The sequence below is a fragment of the Anguilla rostrata genome, chromosome 10 (genome assembly GCF_018555375.3).
Source record: "Anguilla rostrata isolate EN2019 chromosome 10, ASM1855537v3, whole genome shotgun sequence".
Taxonomy (NCBI): Eukaryota; Metazoa; Chordata; class Actinopteri; order Anguilliformes; family Anguillidae; genus Anguilla; species Anguilla rostrata.
Genome location: NC_057942.1, coordinates 20,803,300 through 20,821,090, shown reverse-complemented (window position 1 = coordinate 20,821,090; position 17,791 = coordinate 20,803,300). Strand labels below are relative to the sequence as shown.

The following is a 17,791-nucleotide window of genomic DNA, read 5'->3' as shown; positions in this document are numbered from 1 at the left end:
CAACCCAGCTCCTGGTTCAAGCGATGGTCCTGTCCCGCCTGGACTACTGCAACTCACTACTGGCTGGTCTGCCAGCATCCGCCATCAGACCCCTGCAGCTCATCCAGAATGCTGCAGCGCGTCTGGTCTACAACCTCCCCAGACATTCCCATGTCACCCCCCTGCTCACTGACCTCCACTGGCTGCCTGTTATGGCTCGCATCAAATTTAAGACCTTGGTGCTTGCATACCAGGCAGCTAAGGGGTCAGCACCAGGGTACATTCAGAGGATCATCAGACCCTACACACCAGCCAGACCTCTCCGTTCTGCCACCTCTGGACGCTTGGCACCTCCCCCTCTTCGCGTCTGTACTTCCCGCTCCCGTCTGCTGTCTGTCCTGGCCCCTCGCTGGTGGAATGACCTCCCCGTGACGGTCAGAACAGCAGAGAATCTCACCACCTTCAAACGCAGACTAAAGACTCATCTCTTCAGGCTGCACCTCTCCCCACCCCTCCCTAGCCTATAGTTTAGCTCACTGTACCTAGTTAGGATAATATGATTATGTTAGTGTATCTGGCAGGATTGTTTTTGTCTGATTAGGTGTGATTAGATGTGATTCCAGTGCTAGTTTGTACTTGGTAGGATTCTTTCTTGCTGAACAAGCTTACTCTACAGGGTTGGAGTCCTGATCGATGTGGTCACTTCTGGCACTACGATCCTTACTTCACTCTAGTGTTTCTTTTGCACCTCTACATCATGAACCTATGCACTTGTTGTACGTCGCTCTGGATAAGAGCGTCTGCTAAATGCCTGTAATGTAATGTAATGTAATGTAATGTAAGCGTTCGTTGGTAGTTTAGTAGTTTTTGTGATGCATGCAACAGTTATGACGTGAGAGTTTGAACATTGCCAAAACGTGGTGGACGGTTGAAAATTGTTTTCATGTCGTCCCATCCCCAAACAAGAAAACATATGAGAGAACAGAGCATAGAAGTACATACAAGAGTTAATTATTACACATTTAGGTACTGTACCGCATTGTGTAATAATATTTTTGCATTATTTTTCAATCTGATATCAATGTTTCATCTTAAACCTTCATAAGGGGCTCATTTATATGCTTCATAATGGACAAAAAACATTTTATTCATTTTTGGAGAGATTTTGGATATGTTTCTGGACCCATAGCTATTTTAGACCACTGTACTGACGGAAAGCTTGTAGTTCACACTTGAACATGATGCAACAGTGAGTTTCTTCATTCAAACAGTTGATTTGTAGTGAAATACATGTTATGTTGTGATTTACAGCAATGCATAATTCAGATATTTTGTATCGATTTGGAGACACTGGTTACACTGCTTACTTTTTGATTAATAGATCTTTAGTAGTTCTGCGTATCCACCGTTCGATTTGACGCACTTGTGGTCAAGGAGTTTTTGATCCAGGACATGTATAGTTTAACCTGCTGTATATCTGCAATCTCTCAGTATTCATTGCAAACTAAAAAAGAGAAAATTGATTTTAGATTTTTTGCCTAGACAATTGCATTTGTGGCACTTTAGTTTATATTCATAATTTAGGAATAAATAATCTAAGTTAGTATTGTAAATGCTACAAATGTCTTGCTTCATTTAAACCATTTTTAAAGAATCTGTGATGCTCACATCTAGAGTTATAAAGCTTTAAATAGAGTACCCCCCAAATGGGCAAGGATTGTTCAGATTTGGCATGTGCACTAAGGGGTTAATACTGCCTGAACTGTACAAGCATGTGGACTTCAGCTTGCATCGAAAATGACCATTAACAATTCTGTTAAGTGTTTCCAGCATAGATAATTAAAATAGCTTGGACGAGAGGGCATTAGCAGGATCACCAAGGCTCAAAGTCAACCTGGGGATCCCCATTATAAGTTAAAAAAGGTTATATACATTTTTTAAATTCCCAAAGCTATATAGTCATTGCCTATCAATGACTAGCCAGCAATCCCCTACAGCACTTTCAAGGACTCCTAGGGATCCGCAGACCCCCTGTTGAAAAACCAGGCCATACATAGACTCAACTGCCACAATATCAAGTCAGAAAAAAAAGTCAGTCAGTGGGGGATTCAATTATTCGGGGGGTACACAGCATAGTCTGTTTTCATGAAAAGGAGTCTCGTACGGTATGTTCCCTGCCTGATGCCCAGGTCGGAGATCTCCTGGAGCGTGCGGACAAGCTCCTGGCCAGAGCGGGGAGGGATCCAGTGGTCATGGTTAACGAGGAACTAATGACATAGGTTCTGCAGGACAAATTTGTGGAGTAAGCAAAAAAGATTAGGAGCAGAACCTCCACGGCAGTTTTTTTGGAATACTACCGGTACCATGTCCATTTTATTTGGAGTTTTAACACGTGGCTACAAACCTGGTGTAGGAAAGAGGGGTATAGGTTTATGGGGCACTGGGACTTCTTCTGGGACAGGGGTGACCTGTACAAGCATGACGGGCTGCACCTAAACCGGAGGGATACTGCAGCACTGGGCCAGCGTATGCTTAAGGTAGCACAGGATTATTTAAACTAGGGACTTGGGGGCAGGGAGGTCAGAAAGTAAACAGGGTAGGGGAGTGCAGACTGCCAGGATGGAAGCTGTCAGGGCTTCCTATAATAGTGTTAACACTGATGAAATCTTGTTAAAGCAAAGCTGTAGTAAGTGTGGCTTGGGATGGCGGGGGTGAGGGAACAGGAGAGGATGTGTAGAAGTAATAATCTGAAATGTATTTTCTTAAATGCTAGAAGTATTAAAAAATAAATTTTTATACTTGAAGCTGCTATACATAGAGGGGGTTATGACATAGTTGGGATTGCAGAGATGAAGATGGGGATGAATAAAATATAGAAGGGTACAAACTCATTAGGAAGGATAGATCCAATAAGAGAGGCTGGGGTGTAGCTTTCTATGTAAAAGAAACTTTTAATGTGCAGAAAATTCCAGAAATTGACCAGCTTGTGCCTAGTGAAGATATTTGGATAAAGCTTATAGGGGAACATGAAAAGGGCCTTACGATAGAAATGTGTTACAGGCCGCCAGCTTCAGAAAGTAATGTGAACTCAACGCTCTTTGGAAAAGTAAAACAAACTTGTAAGGATTGTGAGACTATTATTATGGGTGACTTCAATTACCCTGCTATTAATTGGGAAATGATGACAGGACAAGGGGAAAATGAAGAAGAATTTTTTGATGTTGTAAATGACCTTTTTTGTCACAGTATGTCAATCAGCCCATAAGAGGGAAATCAATTCTGGATCTGGTGCTATTTAATGATTCGGACAGAATTTGTAGCATAGAGGTAATTGAGCCACTTGGTACTAGCGATCATTCTGCAGTTAGATTTGATGTATTATGGCAAATTAACAAGGCCTCCTCTATGGCCAGAATTTTTTATTTTAGACGAGCCAATTTCAACAAGAAATTTTAAGTAATATTGACTGGGTGAAACTTCTTAACTACAAGACTGTGAATGAAAAGTGGGGTAGGTTCAAAAGGGCTATTCTTGAGGTACAAAGTAAATTTATTTTAAAGGTAAGAAAAAGTAAGTTGAAGAAATGCTCCCCCCAGTGGATAAACAAAGCCAGGGCCGGCCCAAGGTTTTTGGGGGCCCTAAACAAAAAGTCCATATGGGGCCCTCTGTTTCGGTCGAAAACCACCCCAAGCCCCAGCCAGCTTTGTCACCAACAGAAATATATTTAGATTAATGAAAAAGCCATTGTCTTAGGGAACACAATTATTTATTTAAAATATATATATTAAAACAACCTAATGTAGCAGATTTGAACAAAAATACTCCGGGTTGAAACTCAGAATAGAAAGGGTGAAATAAACACTTAAAACATCCAAAAAGCTAACTTTGACTAGCTAGCTAGCTAACGTTGGCGTGTAGGGTCATTCTCTCAACCTTCACTGGCTCCTCGGAAAACATTAGTTAAGTTCAACGTTGTTAGCTAAAGTTTGTAGCTAGCTAACTAAGCTAACGTATTGGTGCTGTTATGGTTTACGTAGTTTATCACTCAGTGCGTTACAAATAAACGTGACACAAACAAACACGCAATGCAATCCTCACCTCCTTATCCCAGATTTATTTCAGAACAGGTGGCTAACGTTCCGACCCAGATGGGTACATTCGTTTCATGGCAGCTGGACAGTGGACACCTAGCTACTGCTGGCAGTTGACAGGCAGTAACAGTAGACACTAACCTCGCCTGCCTGTCGGCGGTAATCTAACGTTAAAGTGTGCTGCGGCATCGTCCGCACCCACAATTTAAAATCCTCCTTCCTAGTTCCAAAATTAGGTTTAAGAAATTTTGAAAAATATATGAAACGAAACATACTACATTTCATACTACATACATACTACTATTTCATACAGTTGTGTTCTGTTTATTAGATTAATTGGTTGGAAAAAAATATCTTGGAGGGAGGGGGCCCCAAACCAATCGTGGGGCCCTAAACAAATGTTTACTTTGTTTATTGGGTCAGGCCGGCCCTGAACAAAGCCATACGGGAGAGTTTGAGGGAAAAAAAAAACTGTATAAGATATACAGTATAAAAATAACAGCACTGAGAGTAATAGGGCTGATTACTGTAATATGCATGTGGAGGCCAAAACATAGCTATGCAAAACTGTAGACATGATTAAAGATAATTAACATTGATTAGACAAAGTTCATTTGATATTAAAATATTATTGTAAAGGATAAATAATTATTAAGATTAAAAGAGAATAAATAATTAGTACATTCATGGAATAGTGGTTATTTTCATTGTACTCGCTAGTATTAGTAATTGAGTACCGTTTATTGACCATTTAATTTTGGAAGTTTAATAAATCATTCTGTTCATTTTTACAACGGTTTCTGAAGTGGATTTTTTCGAGTGTGTAATTCTTCACCACAACTTTGGAACAAAGGTACCAGCGAGTGAGTAAGCCACATGCAATTTCCCTGGACAATACCTCTACAATGCGTGCTAAGGTTAAAAAATATCTACGGGAAGCCAAGAGGCTCTTTGAAAGACAAATTGCCGTAGATGCAAAAAGTAAACCTAAACCTGTCTTTCAATACTGTAGTAGGAAAAAGAAAAAGTAGAAAAGTGAAAAAGGATATCAAGTGCATCAGAAATGAAGAAGGAGCTTCCTGAGAATAAAGACATTGCTGATGCCTTAAATAGTTATTTTGTTGATAGTTTTACTAGAGAAGAGGTTACTAATAGACTGGAAGGCATATTCAGTACTCAGAAAGTCTTATCAGCTACTGAAATAGAGGATAAAGAAGTACTACATGAATTACTTAACTTAAGACAAACAAGGCAGCAGGTCCTGATGGCATGTACCCAAGAGTACTCAAAGAGTTAGCTGAGATCATTTTTAAACCACTGGCAGGTATTTTTAGGCAGTCCTTAGAAACTGGAGAAATACCTGAGGACTGGAAGCACGGTAATATAAAACAAATATATAAGAAAGGGGACCGTACTGATCCAGGAAACAACAGGCCTGTAAGTTTAACTTGCATAATATGTAAAATACTGGAATCCATCATTTTTGGACAAGTTGGAAGTATTTCTTGAAAATAGCAACATCCTAAGGGACAGCCAGCATGGTTTTCGTAAGGGAAGGTCATGTCTGACGAAACCTTCTGGTATTCTTTGAAGAAGCTACCAAGTGTTTTGATTATAGCAAGGCGTATGATATTATCTACTTAGATCTTCAAAAGGCATTTGATAAGGTACCACATGAGAGACTTGTTAGTAAAATGAAGACAGTAGGAATTAGAGGATGTATTTCAGACTGGATTCAGAACTGGCTACAGGATAGAACACAAAGAGTAGTAGTAGGGATATTATCTGAGCAGGGAGCAGTTAGAAGTGGAGTCCCACAAGGATCAGTGCTGGGACCACTGCTCTTCCTCATTTATAACAATGACCTCGACAGGGACATAGAAAGTACATTAGTCAAATTTGCAGATGATACAAAACTGGGAGGCCCAGATAATAGTCTGGAAGCTACTAAAGTAATCCAAGAATCCAGAAGTGGGCGGAAACTTGGCAAATTAAATTTAATATAGCCAAATGTAAAGTTCTACATGTGGGAAATAAAAATATTATGCAGGAGAACTTTATGGGAGGAACAAAATTGGAATGTGCTCAGTTTGAAAAAGACTTGGGAGTATAGCCAAAAGTATTGAGTATAAATCCAAGGAAGTTATACTTATCTTAAACAATACATTTGTTAGACCACGCTTGGAGTACTGTGTGCAGTTCTGGGGACCATACTACAAGAAAGATATAGAGGCTCTGGAAAAAGTTCAAAGAAGAGCAACAAAATTGATTCCTGGTATGAAAGATAAAAGCTATGAGGAAAGACTTAAGATGCGTAACCTCTTCAAGCTTTGTAAAAGGAGACTCAGGGGTGATTTGATTGAGGCTTTTAAATTCATAATGGGGATCAACAAAGTGAACTGCAAGAGATTCTTCAGGTTGAGTTCTGTTAGTAGAACAAGGGGACATAAATGGAAATTAACAAAAGGTAGATTCCATACATTAGGAAGAATTTTTTTCACACAGAGAGTAGTCAATGTGTGGAATAGCCTGCCAGGTCATGTAGTAGAGGCAGAAACTCTGGGATTTTTCAAGACTAGGCTTGATACATTGTCAGACACTATCTAGTCTGTAGGTAATCAGAGCACTAATTTAGTTAGGAAAATGGCGAGCATTGTTGGGCTGAATGGCCTGTTCTCGTCATTATATTATGTTATATTATTATATTATTAATGTAAAGAACTTACCAGACATAATTACACCAGTCATGCATAAATAGAATTTGCTAGCGTGATTTACAGTTATCGGTGAAATGTGACCAATGGGAAAGTTGTAGGTGAAAACCAGCACAAATGTTTAGAAAACTCATGGTTACTACGAGGGGAAGGTGGGGAGGACAACCCTTGTTCTTATGGAAAGGTGAAGGGAAGAGAGGGTAGAGATGACTGTGTGCTTATGGTTATATGCCAGGGAGTGTGAGGGGAGGCAGACTGTGTTATTATGAAGTACATAAAGTGGAGGTGCACCTTGTACTTTCTCCACAGGACTTCATTCTCCTCTTCTGCCCTCTCTCTGCCCTCTGGTTCCAATTCCTGGTCTAGGTGATGAAGGCGCAGAAGGAGGCAGGAAACATCAGCCTGCAGCTCCTCGCAGAGGGATGAGTGCTCCACCCGTGCACACTGGACGGCACGCTTTCTCTCCTCCTCCAGACGAAGCCGCTGTCTCAGCCCCTCCCAGGCCTGTCTCAGCCGTCCTGCCTCCCAGGCAACCCTATCTGCCCCCTGTGGAGAGGTGTTGGCTTTCACGGACTCCGCTGTCCCCTCAAGGTGCTGCAGGGTTGCCTCTTCTCTGTCCACAGTCTCACAAAGCTCCTGAGAAACAGAGCACAGACTTTATGCCCAGCCAATTTCACACACCTTGATGCCGCTTCCATTGAGATTTATCTGTATATGTTCAGTACCTGCAGAGAACTGAGTGTATTTTCAGGTGTGTCCTTTGCTTGTAATGGATGAAGTGTGCTTTCAGGCATGTCCTGTCTGTCACAGTAGCAGGTCAGTTCAACAGACACAGAATCAAGCCACGCCCAGAACTGGTGAATGGAAGCATCAAATACACGATGATCCTCTGCAATCTTCTGCAGCAATGACACTCTTTCCTACCAGCACAACAGACACGTGAAGTTAGTTAATAGTATGTATCTTGAAACCACCCAATCTTGAATAATAATGAATATTGTATCCCATGCCTGAAAACAAAAATAAAGTGAGCCTTGACAGACAAACAAATACAGCAGACAAAAGACTTAACATTGTACCTGCTTCCTGTTAACATAAAAAGCCTGGCGAGCTGTGTTATGTTTAATAAAGCTACATTCATCCAGCTACAGATAAAATAACATAGAATGGAGAAGTACGTCTCTGTTGAAGAGGGTTATCTTAGGTGCAGCGTCTGTCAGTTTAGCCCCAGGCCTTGGGATTGCTGTGATCATATCAGATTCTATTTTTTTAACCTTATTCTGCACTTAGCTTATTTGCCTGTGCTCTGGTTATCTCTGCATTGTTGTGCTTAGTTTAGATCTGAATTCAGCAGGCACAAACCTGTTTATTCAACCACCAGGTACCAGGTAATGGGCATTTCTCCCCGACACCTCTTTACATGTGAACTACCAGAAATACGTATAGTTATAGAATCATACACAGCTTTATTTGTAACTCTAGAACTGGTCCTTCTACTTCAATCCACGTCAGCCACACTGAGTCCTGGTGTTTGTCTTTGCTTGAATTCCATCCTGTCTCTATCATCTACCCTGCTAACCTCTATATTATTGTTATTTATCGTCCCCCGGGGCCCCTGGGAAGCTTCCTGGATGAGCTAGACACCTTGCTCAGCTCCTTCCCTGAGGACGGCACCCCGCCGATCCTCCTAGGAGATTTTAACATCCACCTAGAGGTCTCCCAGTCTGCTGCCTTCCTACCACTACTCCACTCCTTCGACCTCTCCCTACAACACTCTCCCCCAACCCACAAGGCAGGCAACCTCCTAGACCTGATCTTCCTGAGGACCAGCTCCAGCTCCAATCTTACGGTTACCCGTAACTTCCCGGTTACCGGTACTTCTCTCTAGGGGTTTCATCATACTTGTTCCTGGTTATGTTTATACACTTTGTTGTACGTCACTCTGGATAAGAGCGTCTGCCAAATGCCTGTAATGTAATGTAATGCTAAACCTTCGCTGTCTGCCTGAAGGAAATCTGTGACAAGACACTGCATATAATTCAGTATTCAGAAGAGTTTACAGGTCAGATGTGAATCAGGGAGCTATTTAAAAAGATCATCAATTATAGAGGGTATGCACGTGACATCACAGTAGGTGGAAGTCACTGCAGTTACACCCACTGAGTGGCAGAAAGACTAACTTACTGAGTGGCAGTGTTAGCTTGAATGCCGCGAAAACACAAAAAACTGTCAGGTGCGTGGGGGGGTTAGGACCCAAACGCAGAGTGAGGGGAAAAAATTAAAAACTCCAAATGGTATGAACAAAGACTTTACTAAACAAATCCAGGACAAAAGGGAACAAAAGGCCTCGCAGGGCAGCTCTTCCAAGAAAAAACAGAAAGTAAATCCAAAAATCCAAAAACGCGTGGAAAACAGAACCTGGGCAGAAACACACGGGGAGCTAATCTCAGGAGGAAACACGCAGGGCAGAAACATAACCAGAAGCACACACAACCAAACAAGGATCCAGCACCTGAGTCAGGGAGAAGGGAACTTAAATAGACAAGACACTGACGAGACACAGCAGGGCACAATGCACAGGCCACAGAGAGGGAAGGGAAAACGAGACAACCAAAAAACAATAATTGAACAATTGAAAACAATAATACAATTACATAGGGTACAAGCAGGACACAAAACAGAAGTGCCGCCATCTGGCGGCCCAACAAGGAAAGACAGAGACGGAAACACACAACCATGACAAAAAACACATCTAAAATGGGAAAGAGCTGTTGTGCGATTGGCTGTACAAATAGATTCAACAAGAAATCGGAGCTATCTTTTTACAGACTGCCGAAAGCTAAATAAAAGAGAAGCAAATGGATCACTGCAATTCGCAGGAACTGGAATCCAGGCACCAAAATGTGGATTTGCGGTTGCCATTTGTTTACCCAAAAATCCAACATACCTGACAGAAAATGGCAACCAGCGATCCATTTGCTTCTCTTTTATTTAGCTTTCAGCAGTCTGTAAAAAGATAGCTCCGATTTCTTGTTGAATGTCCATGGACCACTGGTTCTTTGGTAAGTTGTAAGGATCACTGTCAAGTCCAACTGCCTTTAATTTAAGCAGATAATCGTTTGTTTTACTCCCGGTTTCGCAGTTTCCCCTACTAAAGGCAGCAATGTTGCAGCATGTTTTTCCACTCAGTCCGACTGAGGGGGTATATTCCGGTCAGTGCATACCCTCTATTCATGCAAATGCCATTTAGCCCGCTTTGCAAGTAGGACATGAACATCTGTTTTGCAAATGTCAGATTAATGTGCCCCATTTGACTTTCTTAAATAAGATGAGTAGAGAGAGAAAACAAGGAAAAAGAAGTTAGTCAGAGTATGGGTGATCTAGATAGAGCCATGCCCCTTCTTACCTTCCCCTTCACTTTGTAAGTGTTCTGGGTGTAAGTGTTCTGTAGCCCTACCCAGCTTCTCTCTACCTGTCTCTTCTCAGATACAGACATAGGCATACTTGATCCCACCCTCACCACCCTGCTCTTTCTCACCCAGCCCCACCCTTACCTCTACCCTGTCTCCAATATAGACGCCGATGCCCTGTAGTTCCACCCATCCCTGCCCTCACCTCTGTCTTATCTCTGATTTGGGTATAGGCCTCCCGTAGGCTCTCCTGGGCCTTGGGGCCCACGCTGGGGTCCTTGGTGCGGCTGTGCAGATCAGAGGCTTCCTCCAGCAGCCGCTCCAGTGAGGCCCCCTGGGCACGGGCATCGTCCAACAATACGCGGTAATGCTCCAGGTGCCACACCTTCTCCTGGACCCCCAACTGCAGCTCCACATAGGGATCTAAGGCCTGCTGCATCCTCAATAGCCACCTCTCAAACTCCTCCTGAGCCCTCAGGTACTCTGCCCAGTGCAGCCACAACCACTCAATCCGGCTGCAGGGAGACAAGGGGAAACATTCAACCTACACTAGCCATAATCCAAAACATTCTGTGCTCAAGGTGGTCACAGATCCAGAATCAGTGTTAGGAGCAGAATAAATCAACACATTTTGTACAATTGTAGATCCCAGACCACATTACTGCAAAACCAAAAGATCAGTCGCAGATAACTCACATTAAATGTCCTTTTTTATTTTTAGAGTTTTAGAATAAACCTGTGGGCACATCTGGATGATAAATCTGGATAGCAGTTGAAGGCTAGGTTGTTAAGAAGTTGCAGGGCAAAATTTCAAGAACTATCTTAATACTGTAGAAACTCATCTATGTACTGTATGTTTTTTATCTCCCCCAGGTGAGAGCCTGGAGGGGATTATGCATTTGGTCGCGTGTTTGTGTATCTGTCCGCAGCTAATCTTGCATACTACTGGGCCGATCAGCTTGCTACTTGCTGTGCATGCTGGCAGCAGGCCAAGGACCTGAACTCTCAAATATTTAGCAAATCGGTCAAGGAAAAGTATTTTATTTGAATTAATTTCCATCATTGTTCATTGAAATACATTGAGTGCTAACTCCTCACTCCTCCTAACCGGCTGGTAAGGACCGCAAGTGATCAACAATTGCTTCCCTTTGAAATGAAAGACCAGCGTAAAATGTCAATTTCAACGTTAAAATGCCAACAAAATAATGCGCCAAGTAACGGGGTACTTTAATGTTTGAATTTGTGGCAATTGTTTTGTTGGCATTTTCACGTTGAAATTGATATTTTACATAGCTGGTGGGTCTTTTGGAATTGTTTCTGTCCACATTGTTCCTGTCCAGATTTGCAACGAAAGTGCCAGACTAACGTCAACGTTAGCTCTGTCTAACACATCGTGGCTGATATGAATGAAATTAGCTAACATGTCACCACCTTTAGCGTTACTTCACTGAATCAGCGTTTTTGGGATTTTCAGGGGCACATGGTAAAAACTTGTAATATTGTATTTGTGTGGTTGCATTGATTGTGTAGCCTCTTGTTGCATCAGCAAAGCTAACACGCCTGGCGGAGATCTGCACTCTACTGAGTGCACTCTTCTAGTTATTTGATGTGAAACAAATATTTCATTATGTGACTGCAAGGGGTCCTTATCAATGGCTACTTCTTACTTCAAAGGCTAGCTAGTTGATAAGCTTGTCATTAGTCTGTGCTAAAGCTGAATAAACTTGACATCTCTGGAACATGCATTGCCACACACAGAATAGTGTAAATAGGAACATCCAAAGTGGCATCATTAATTATCTATGGCCCTCTCCAAAGGCCGTTTTTTTTTTAGCTTGGTCACAAAGAGAATTAATGTAGTTAGTCTTCTGGTTCTATTATCATAATGTTTTACAAGTGTAAGTTCTGCTTCAACAAAATTCTGTAATTTCTGTCTTTTAGCCCAAATTTCACACACTTCTACATAAAGTTGCATTGTAAGTCTGTGACAGAGCTCAGTCTGGGAGAGGAAATTGGGACAATCTGGGGCCACGCCTACTGGTTACATGGGTACACACACCTGAGTTGCATTAACTAATAAGCTCTGGGTTTAAAAATGAGCTTCTTTCCATAGTCAGGGGCTGAGACTGGGATCTTTATGAGAGAGAACTGAGAGAGAGAAAACAAAAACAAAAAATCTAGCTGAAAAGCATTTGTTGTAAGCTTTTCTTTAAATTTTATTTTTAATTGTTTATGTATTAATACTTTATGTATTAATTTTTACCTGGATCCCACAAGGGTGAATGGAGAATATTTATTTTTATTATTTTTGTCCACCTCCCTCACGGACAATGAAAACAGACGAAATTGGAATTAACATACTGTACCTCCCTGTTTTGTTTTTCTGTCCCTCCCAGGGGTGCCCCATGGAGTGTGACATAGACTAACCCTGAAATACCATATGATAAGCATTCTGTGAATAGTTTTTACTGTAGTACCTCTTTAAATGTTAAATTGTCACCTTTGACATTTCACACAGTAGCCTGTAGAGGTCAACTAAATGCCAGAACAGTGAGAGATGCAAGTGCATCAATTTTTTCTGTCTTTATCCACATTTGATCTTGTTTTTCTGGGCATTACTCCTCTTTTAGCATGCGTTTGGGGTAGCCATGCATTTAATACTATATCTGTCCTTTCTTTCACAAACTGGGAAACCTTTGGGAGCTGCAGATCAACAGCCTCAGAGTGTCAGTACCTATGGCAGTGTGTGATGTAAACAGATGTCTCCTCCCATAATGCTTTGATTTCTTTCACTCTGGCCTGTGTTTGGCTCTTTATCTCCTCATCACTGGTCTGAAGCAGAACCTCCGCAGCAACCAGTGCCATGTCCACCTTCAACCATCCCTCATGCTCTGAATTGCGAATCACCTGCCAGTGACAGGATTACACAACATTTTCAAAATGCAAAATAAACATTAGGAAAACAACCCCCCAAACCATGAAACTAATCTTATCTGAAGATGTAGAATTCTGGTCAGAAAAACTGACACAGACCTGAGTGAGCTCCATAATGTTTGGGACAAAAACTTTCTTTTTTAATTTTTATTTGGCTCTGCATTCCACAATTTTAGATTTGTAATCAAATTCACGTGTGGTTGAAGTACACATTCCAGCTTTTATTAAAGGATATTTTATACATCTTTGTTTTAGCATGTAGAATTTACAGCACATTTTATACACAGTCCCTAATTTCAGGGCACCATAATATTTGGGACAGATGACTTAAAGTATGTTTCTAATGAGTCAGGCGTGCCCAAATGCTTCCTTATAAGAGAGCTTTCAGTATCTAGTCTTGATTCCAGGCTTTTGATTGCCTTTGGAGTCTGTTAGGCATGTGTCAACAAAAGGACAAGTCAAAGAAGCCATTATGAGGTAGAGAAATAAAAACAGTCAGAGACATAGGTCAAACCTGGCTTACCAAAATCAACTGTTTGGAACATCATTAAGAAGAAAGAGAGCACTGGTGCGCTCAGTAATCGCAAAGGGCCTGGTAGGCTAAGGAAGACCTCTACAGTTGATGACCAAAGAATTCCCATCATAGTGATAAAAAACCCCCAAACACCTCTCCGACAGATAAACCTACCTACAGTTAAGTCCAAAAGTTTACATACACCTAGGCTAAAGATATTCAAACTCAGAATTTCACAAGTCTGCACATTTCATGTCACCATACATTTCTTTTGGAAAATCAATTAGGGCATCTACTTTGTTCACATCAGAGGTAATTTTAAAACAATTGATGAGAGACATATTTATTTAAGCTTTAATTCAGAATTTCAGTGGGTCAAAAGTTTACATACAGTTTGCTAGTATTTGATGGCATTGCCTTTTAATTGCTTAACTTGAATCAAACGCTTGGGGTAGCCTTCCACAAGATTCTCACAATATTTTGCTGGACTTTTTGCCCATTCCTCCTGACAGAACTGGTGTAACTTTTACATTACATTACATTCAACTCAGTCAGGTTTGTGGGCCTCCTTGCTTGGACACGCTTTTTCAGTTCAGTTCACAAATTTTCTATGGGATTCACATCAGGGCTTTGTGATGGCCACTCCAATACTTTCACTTTGTTGTCTTTAAGCCATTTTGTTACAACTTTGGAGGTATGCTTAGGATCAATGTCCTGCTGGAAGACCCAGCTGTGACCAAGTTTTAACTTTCTAGCTGATGTCTTGAGGTGTTGCTTCAGTATTTCTAGATAATCCTCCTTCCTCATGATGCTTTATATTTTCTGAAGCGCACCAGTCCCTTTTCCAGCAAAACACCCCCACAACATGATGCTGCCACATGCTTCACAGTTGGGATGGTGTTCTTTACATTAAAAGCCTCACTCTTTTCCCTCCATACATAGCCTGATCATTATGGCCAAACAGTTCCATTTTTCCAATGGTGCGCACGCAGGACTGCCGTCGTGGGCTATGCATGGTAAACTGTGGTCACTCACTCACGGATGACCTTTAAAGGACGTTTAGTAGGACGCATGCACAGGTGGTATGGCACAACATTTTTAAGCACAGCTTTATCGCCTAACGTTACTTTAGCTAACCCTAACATGTTTGCATTTTGCCTACTTCAGTTAACCTAGTTAGCGTGTACGGACCACCTACTTTAGTTAAACTACTTAGTGTGTACAGATGCTATCCTGCACGCATGAGTAGGAGCTAAGGACACACAGCTACAACCACCGATACAGATGTATGGACACACGGAGGACAACAAATAACGTTACAGAGGTGAGGACATGCTATAGCTAGCTAGCTATATAGTTAGTACAGGTGCGCCGTGGGTCTGGACGGTTTCGTGCTTGTTATTTCATCTGACCAGAGAACACTCCTCCAAAAGGCTAGGTCTTCGTCCTGGTGATCACCAGCAAACTTCATTCTAGGTTTTTTATGGTTTTATGAACTGTTTATGAACTTGCTAGCGGTTGGTTTTTTGGAGCTAGTAAACTAACTACTTATTTTTGCCTAAATCTATCTTGAAATAGTTATAACTAACATAGATAGTGTCACACATGTAATTCACCATTTGGCCGTTCTCAGTCATAGGAAGCTTCAAAGTGCTCGGCCAGCATAGCCTGAAGATAAGACAGCGCAGCAACTGGGGGGTTATTATCTGAGGTGTGAATGTATGTGTCTGCATGTGTGTGTGTGTCAGAGGGGGTGTCCATGCCCCTTCCCCCTCCTATTTTTTACCAGATAAATTATGCAGCTTTCTATTGGTCAGTCACTTTTTGGGCATCTTGGAAGGAAGCAGTCTTGTAACAGTTGTAAGTGGGCATCTAGGTCTGGCGTTCTACATTTTTCTGATTCTTCTTGAATATTCTGCTGTCTTTTGGTTTTTGCACCTTGGATTACTTTGGGACAAAAGCTGTGGTTTGGTATCTGCTTTCATTCATTTCTTGTGTGACTTAGTGTTGTGTCGTTCACGAACGATTCGTTGAAAAGAATCAATCTTTTGGGTGAACAAACTGAACTGAATCACTTCCTGAAACGATTTGTTTGCGAACGTGAATTGGCCGTTCACTGGAAATGATTTGTTCGCAAAAGTGAACTGGTCGTTCACTGACTGACTATCGTTCGCCCGAATCGTTCGCGAATGACACAACATTAGCCCGAATCGTTCGCGAATGACAGAACACTAGCGCGAATCGTTCGTGAACGACACAACACTAGTTCGTTCCCCTTGCTGTAGAGAATGCAAGGAGCAAGGAGTCTCAGGGGAGGAGAGTGGGTACGGTATGGAATAATGGATAATAAATGGATAATAATCGAACATCACTGTCAAGTGTGCTGTTTATTTTCAATGAAATAACAATACTTTTTTTTTTTTAACATGTTTCAAAGTAGACTAGCCAAGGTTACTATTTTATCGACTACATTTTATGAGAAAACGATCTATCTACTTAGCCAACATATATCAGCATTTCTCCTTCAAGCAGCCGTTAGAACAAGTCACGGTAAAGAAATCAGCATGTAGGGCTAAAACAACCCACTTAGGGAAATTTAGTCAAATGAAATGGCCATATCAAACACATTCTTTCAAACTAAATTGTTTCGAATAAAATCAAAACGAAAAAAGAAAGTGTTTGGTTTTTTGGCTATTGGCTATTAGTTGGTGTCAGTCGACCCCCCCCGGTCGACTGACACCAACCCTAGTGATGCCACTGATTCGGTGAACAAATCTTTTTTGTGAACTGATTCTACTGATTCAGTACACGGAAAAGAACTGATTTGCCCATCACTAGTGTGACTGTCCATGCCTGTAACCTTTTTTATGGTAGTTGAACCTCGTCTTTGGATTAGACGTGAATATTTGTTGTTGTTGATCCAAACAGTTTGCTCTGCCTATCAATGAATTTGGCAATTTAATTGATAATTGATATGTTTGATAATAAATACCAAATAAAATAAAGTAAATATATTTTAAATGTTGGGTAAGTGAGGTGTTTTAAATGTTGATACAGTTCTGTTCAGTATTCAGAGTGTCGGACGTCAAATGAGGGTGTTAACAGTTAAAACTGCTGGGTTCGGAAAATTAAACATATTTCAATTAATCCTCACCTTCCTGACAGTAGATAGATACATGGCTATCCAGATAGCCAGAGTCATCATTTCATTATGTGGCAGGGACAGATGAAGATGTGGAGAGGCTGATTAAACTGAGTGAAGAGAAGAACAACCTCTTCTCCAGGAGGTGCTACACAGCTCTGCAAGGAGTGAATTCGTGTACAATGATGTTTTGAAATTATAAATTGTCAATTAGCTAAAATCAGGGGGAGAGATAGGTGGAATGAATAAGAATGAAAATTATGCAGGAGAAGAGGCAGTTCACACGTGAATTACTGCCACAAATACTGGCCCACTTTTCTTCATTGCTGATGCAACTTCAGATAGCAGCAGCAGATTTCATTCTGAAGTATACAGAACTTATGTGCTTATGTTCAACAAATACCTCCAAACTCACTGGGCTGCGCTTCATTCTACAGCAAGACAGTTATATCAAACATACTGCAAAAGAAACAAAGGAGTTTTTTCAAAAACTGGAAAATTATTGACTGGCCAAGTCATTCACCTGAAATGAATTCAACTGAACACGTGTTTCTTATGCTGAAGAGAAAACTACAGGCAACTAGCCCCTGAAACAAGCAGGAGCTAAGGATGGCTGCAGGGCACGACTGGCAAAGCACCACCAGAGAAGATACTCAGCACCTGATGATATCTATGAGTCACAGACTTCACACAGTCACTGAATGCAAAGGATACATGAAAGTACTCATTACTATTTTATTTAAATAACATTAATATGTCCTAAACCTTATGGTTGTTGTAGTCTGTATTGGTATCTGTTTGCTGTTAGTGTTTGTTTTTTGTTTCTATGGGTTAATTGTTTTTCACATCCTCCGTCCCAGTGTTTTCATTCTCCCAGTCACTTGTCTCCCCAGTGCCGTCTCCGTGTCTGTGTTCCCTGAGCGGCTTCACTCCCCTGTATTTGCGTGATTTCACTATTCGGGTGGTTCCAGGTTTTTGTGGTTTCCCCCCTTCTTTCCAGTCTCGTT

General features: G+C 41.3%; 2 protein-coding genes across 11 annotated transcripts in view; one reads left to right on the top strand and one right to left on the bottom strand.

Annotated features, from left to right (window-relative positions):
• LOC135233747 (uncharacterized) overlaps positions 1 to 17,791 on the top strand; it is a 789,909-nt gene that overhangs the window by 381,141 nt on the left and 390,977 nt on the right. The gene's annotated exons all lie outside the window — the stretch shown is intronic.
• The window catches only part of LOC135233732 (nesprin-3-like), an 81,562-nt gene that overhangs the window by 39,977 nt on the left and 23,794 nt on the right, over positions 1 to 17,791 (bottom strand). For all 4 annotated transcript variants that reach the window (XM_064297534.1, XM_064297533.1, XM_064297536.1 and 1 more), the window contains exons 3-6: positions 12,929 to 13,101; positions 10,400 to 10,709; positions 7,510 to 7,704; positions 7,076 to 7,420 (exon numbers count right to left, since the gene is read on the bottom strand). In XM_064297534.1, the coding sequence (XP_064153604.1) occupies positions 7,076 to 7,420; positions 7,510 to 7,704; positions 10,400 to 10,709; positions 12,929 to 13,101 (1,023 nt within the window). The remainder of the gene's footprint in view (positions 1 to 7,075; positions 7,421 to 7,509; positions 7,705 to 10,399; positions 10,710 to 12,928; positions 13,102 to 17,791) is intronic.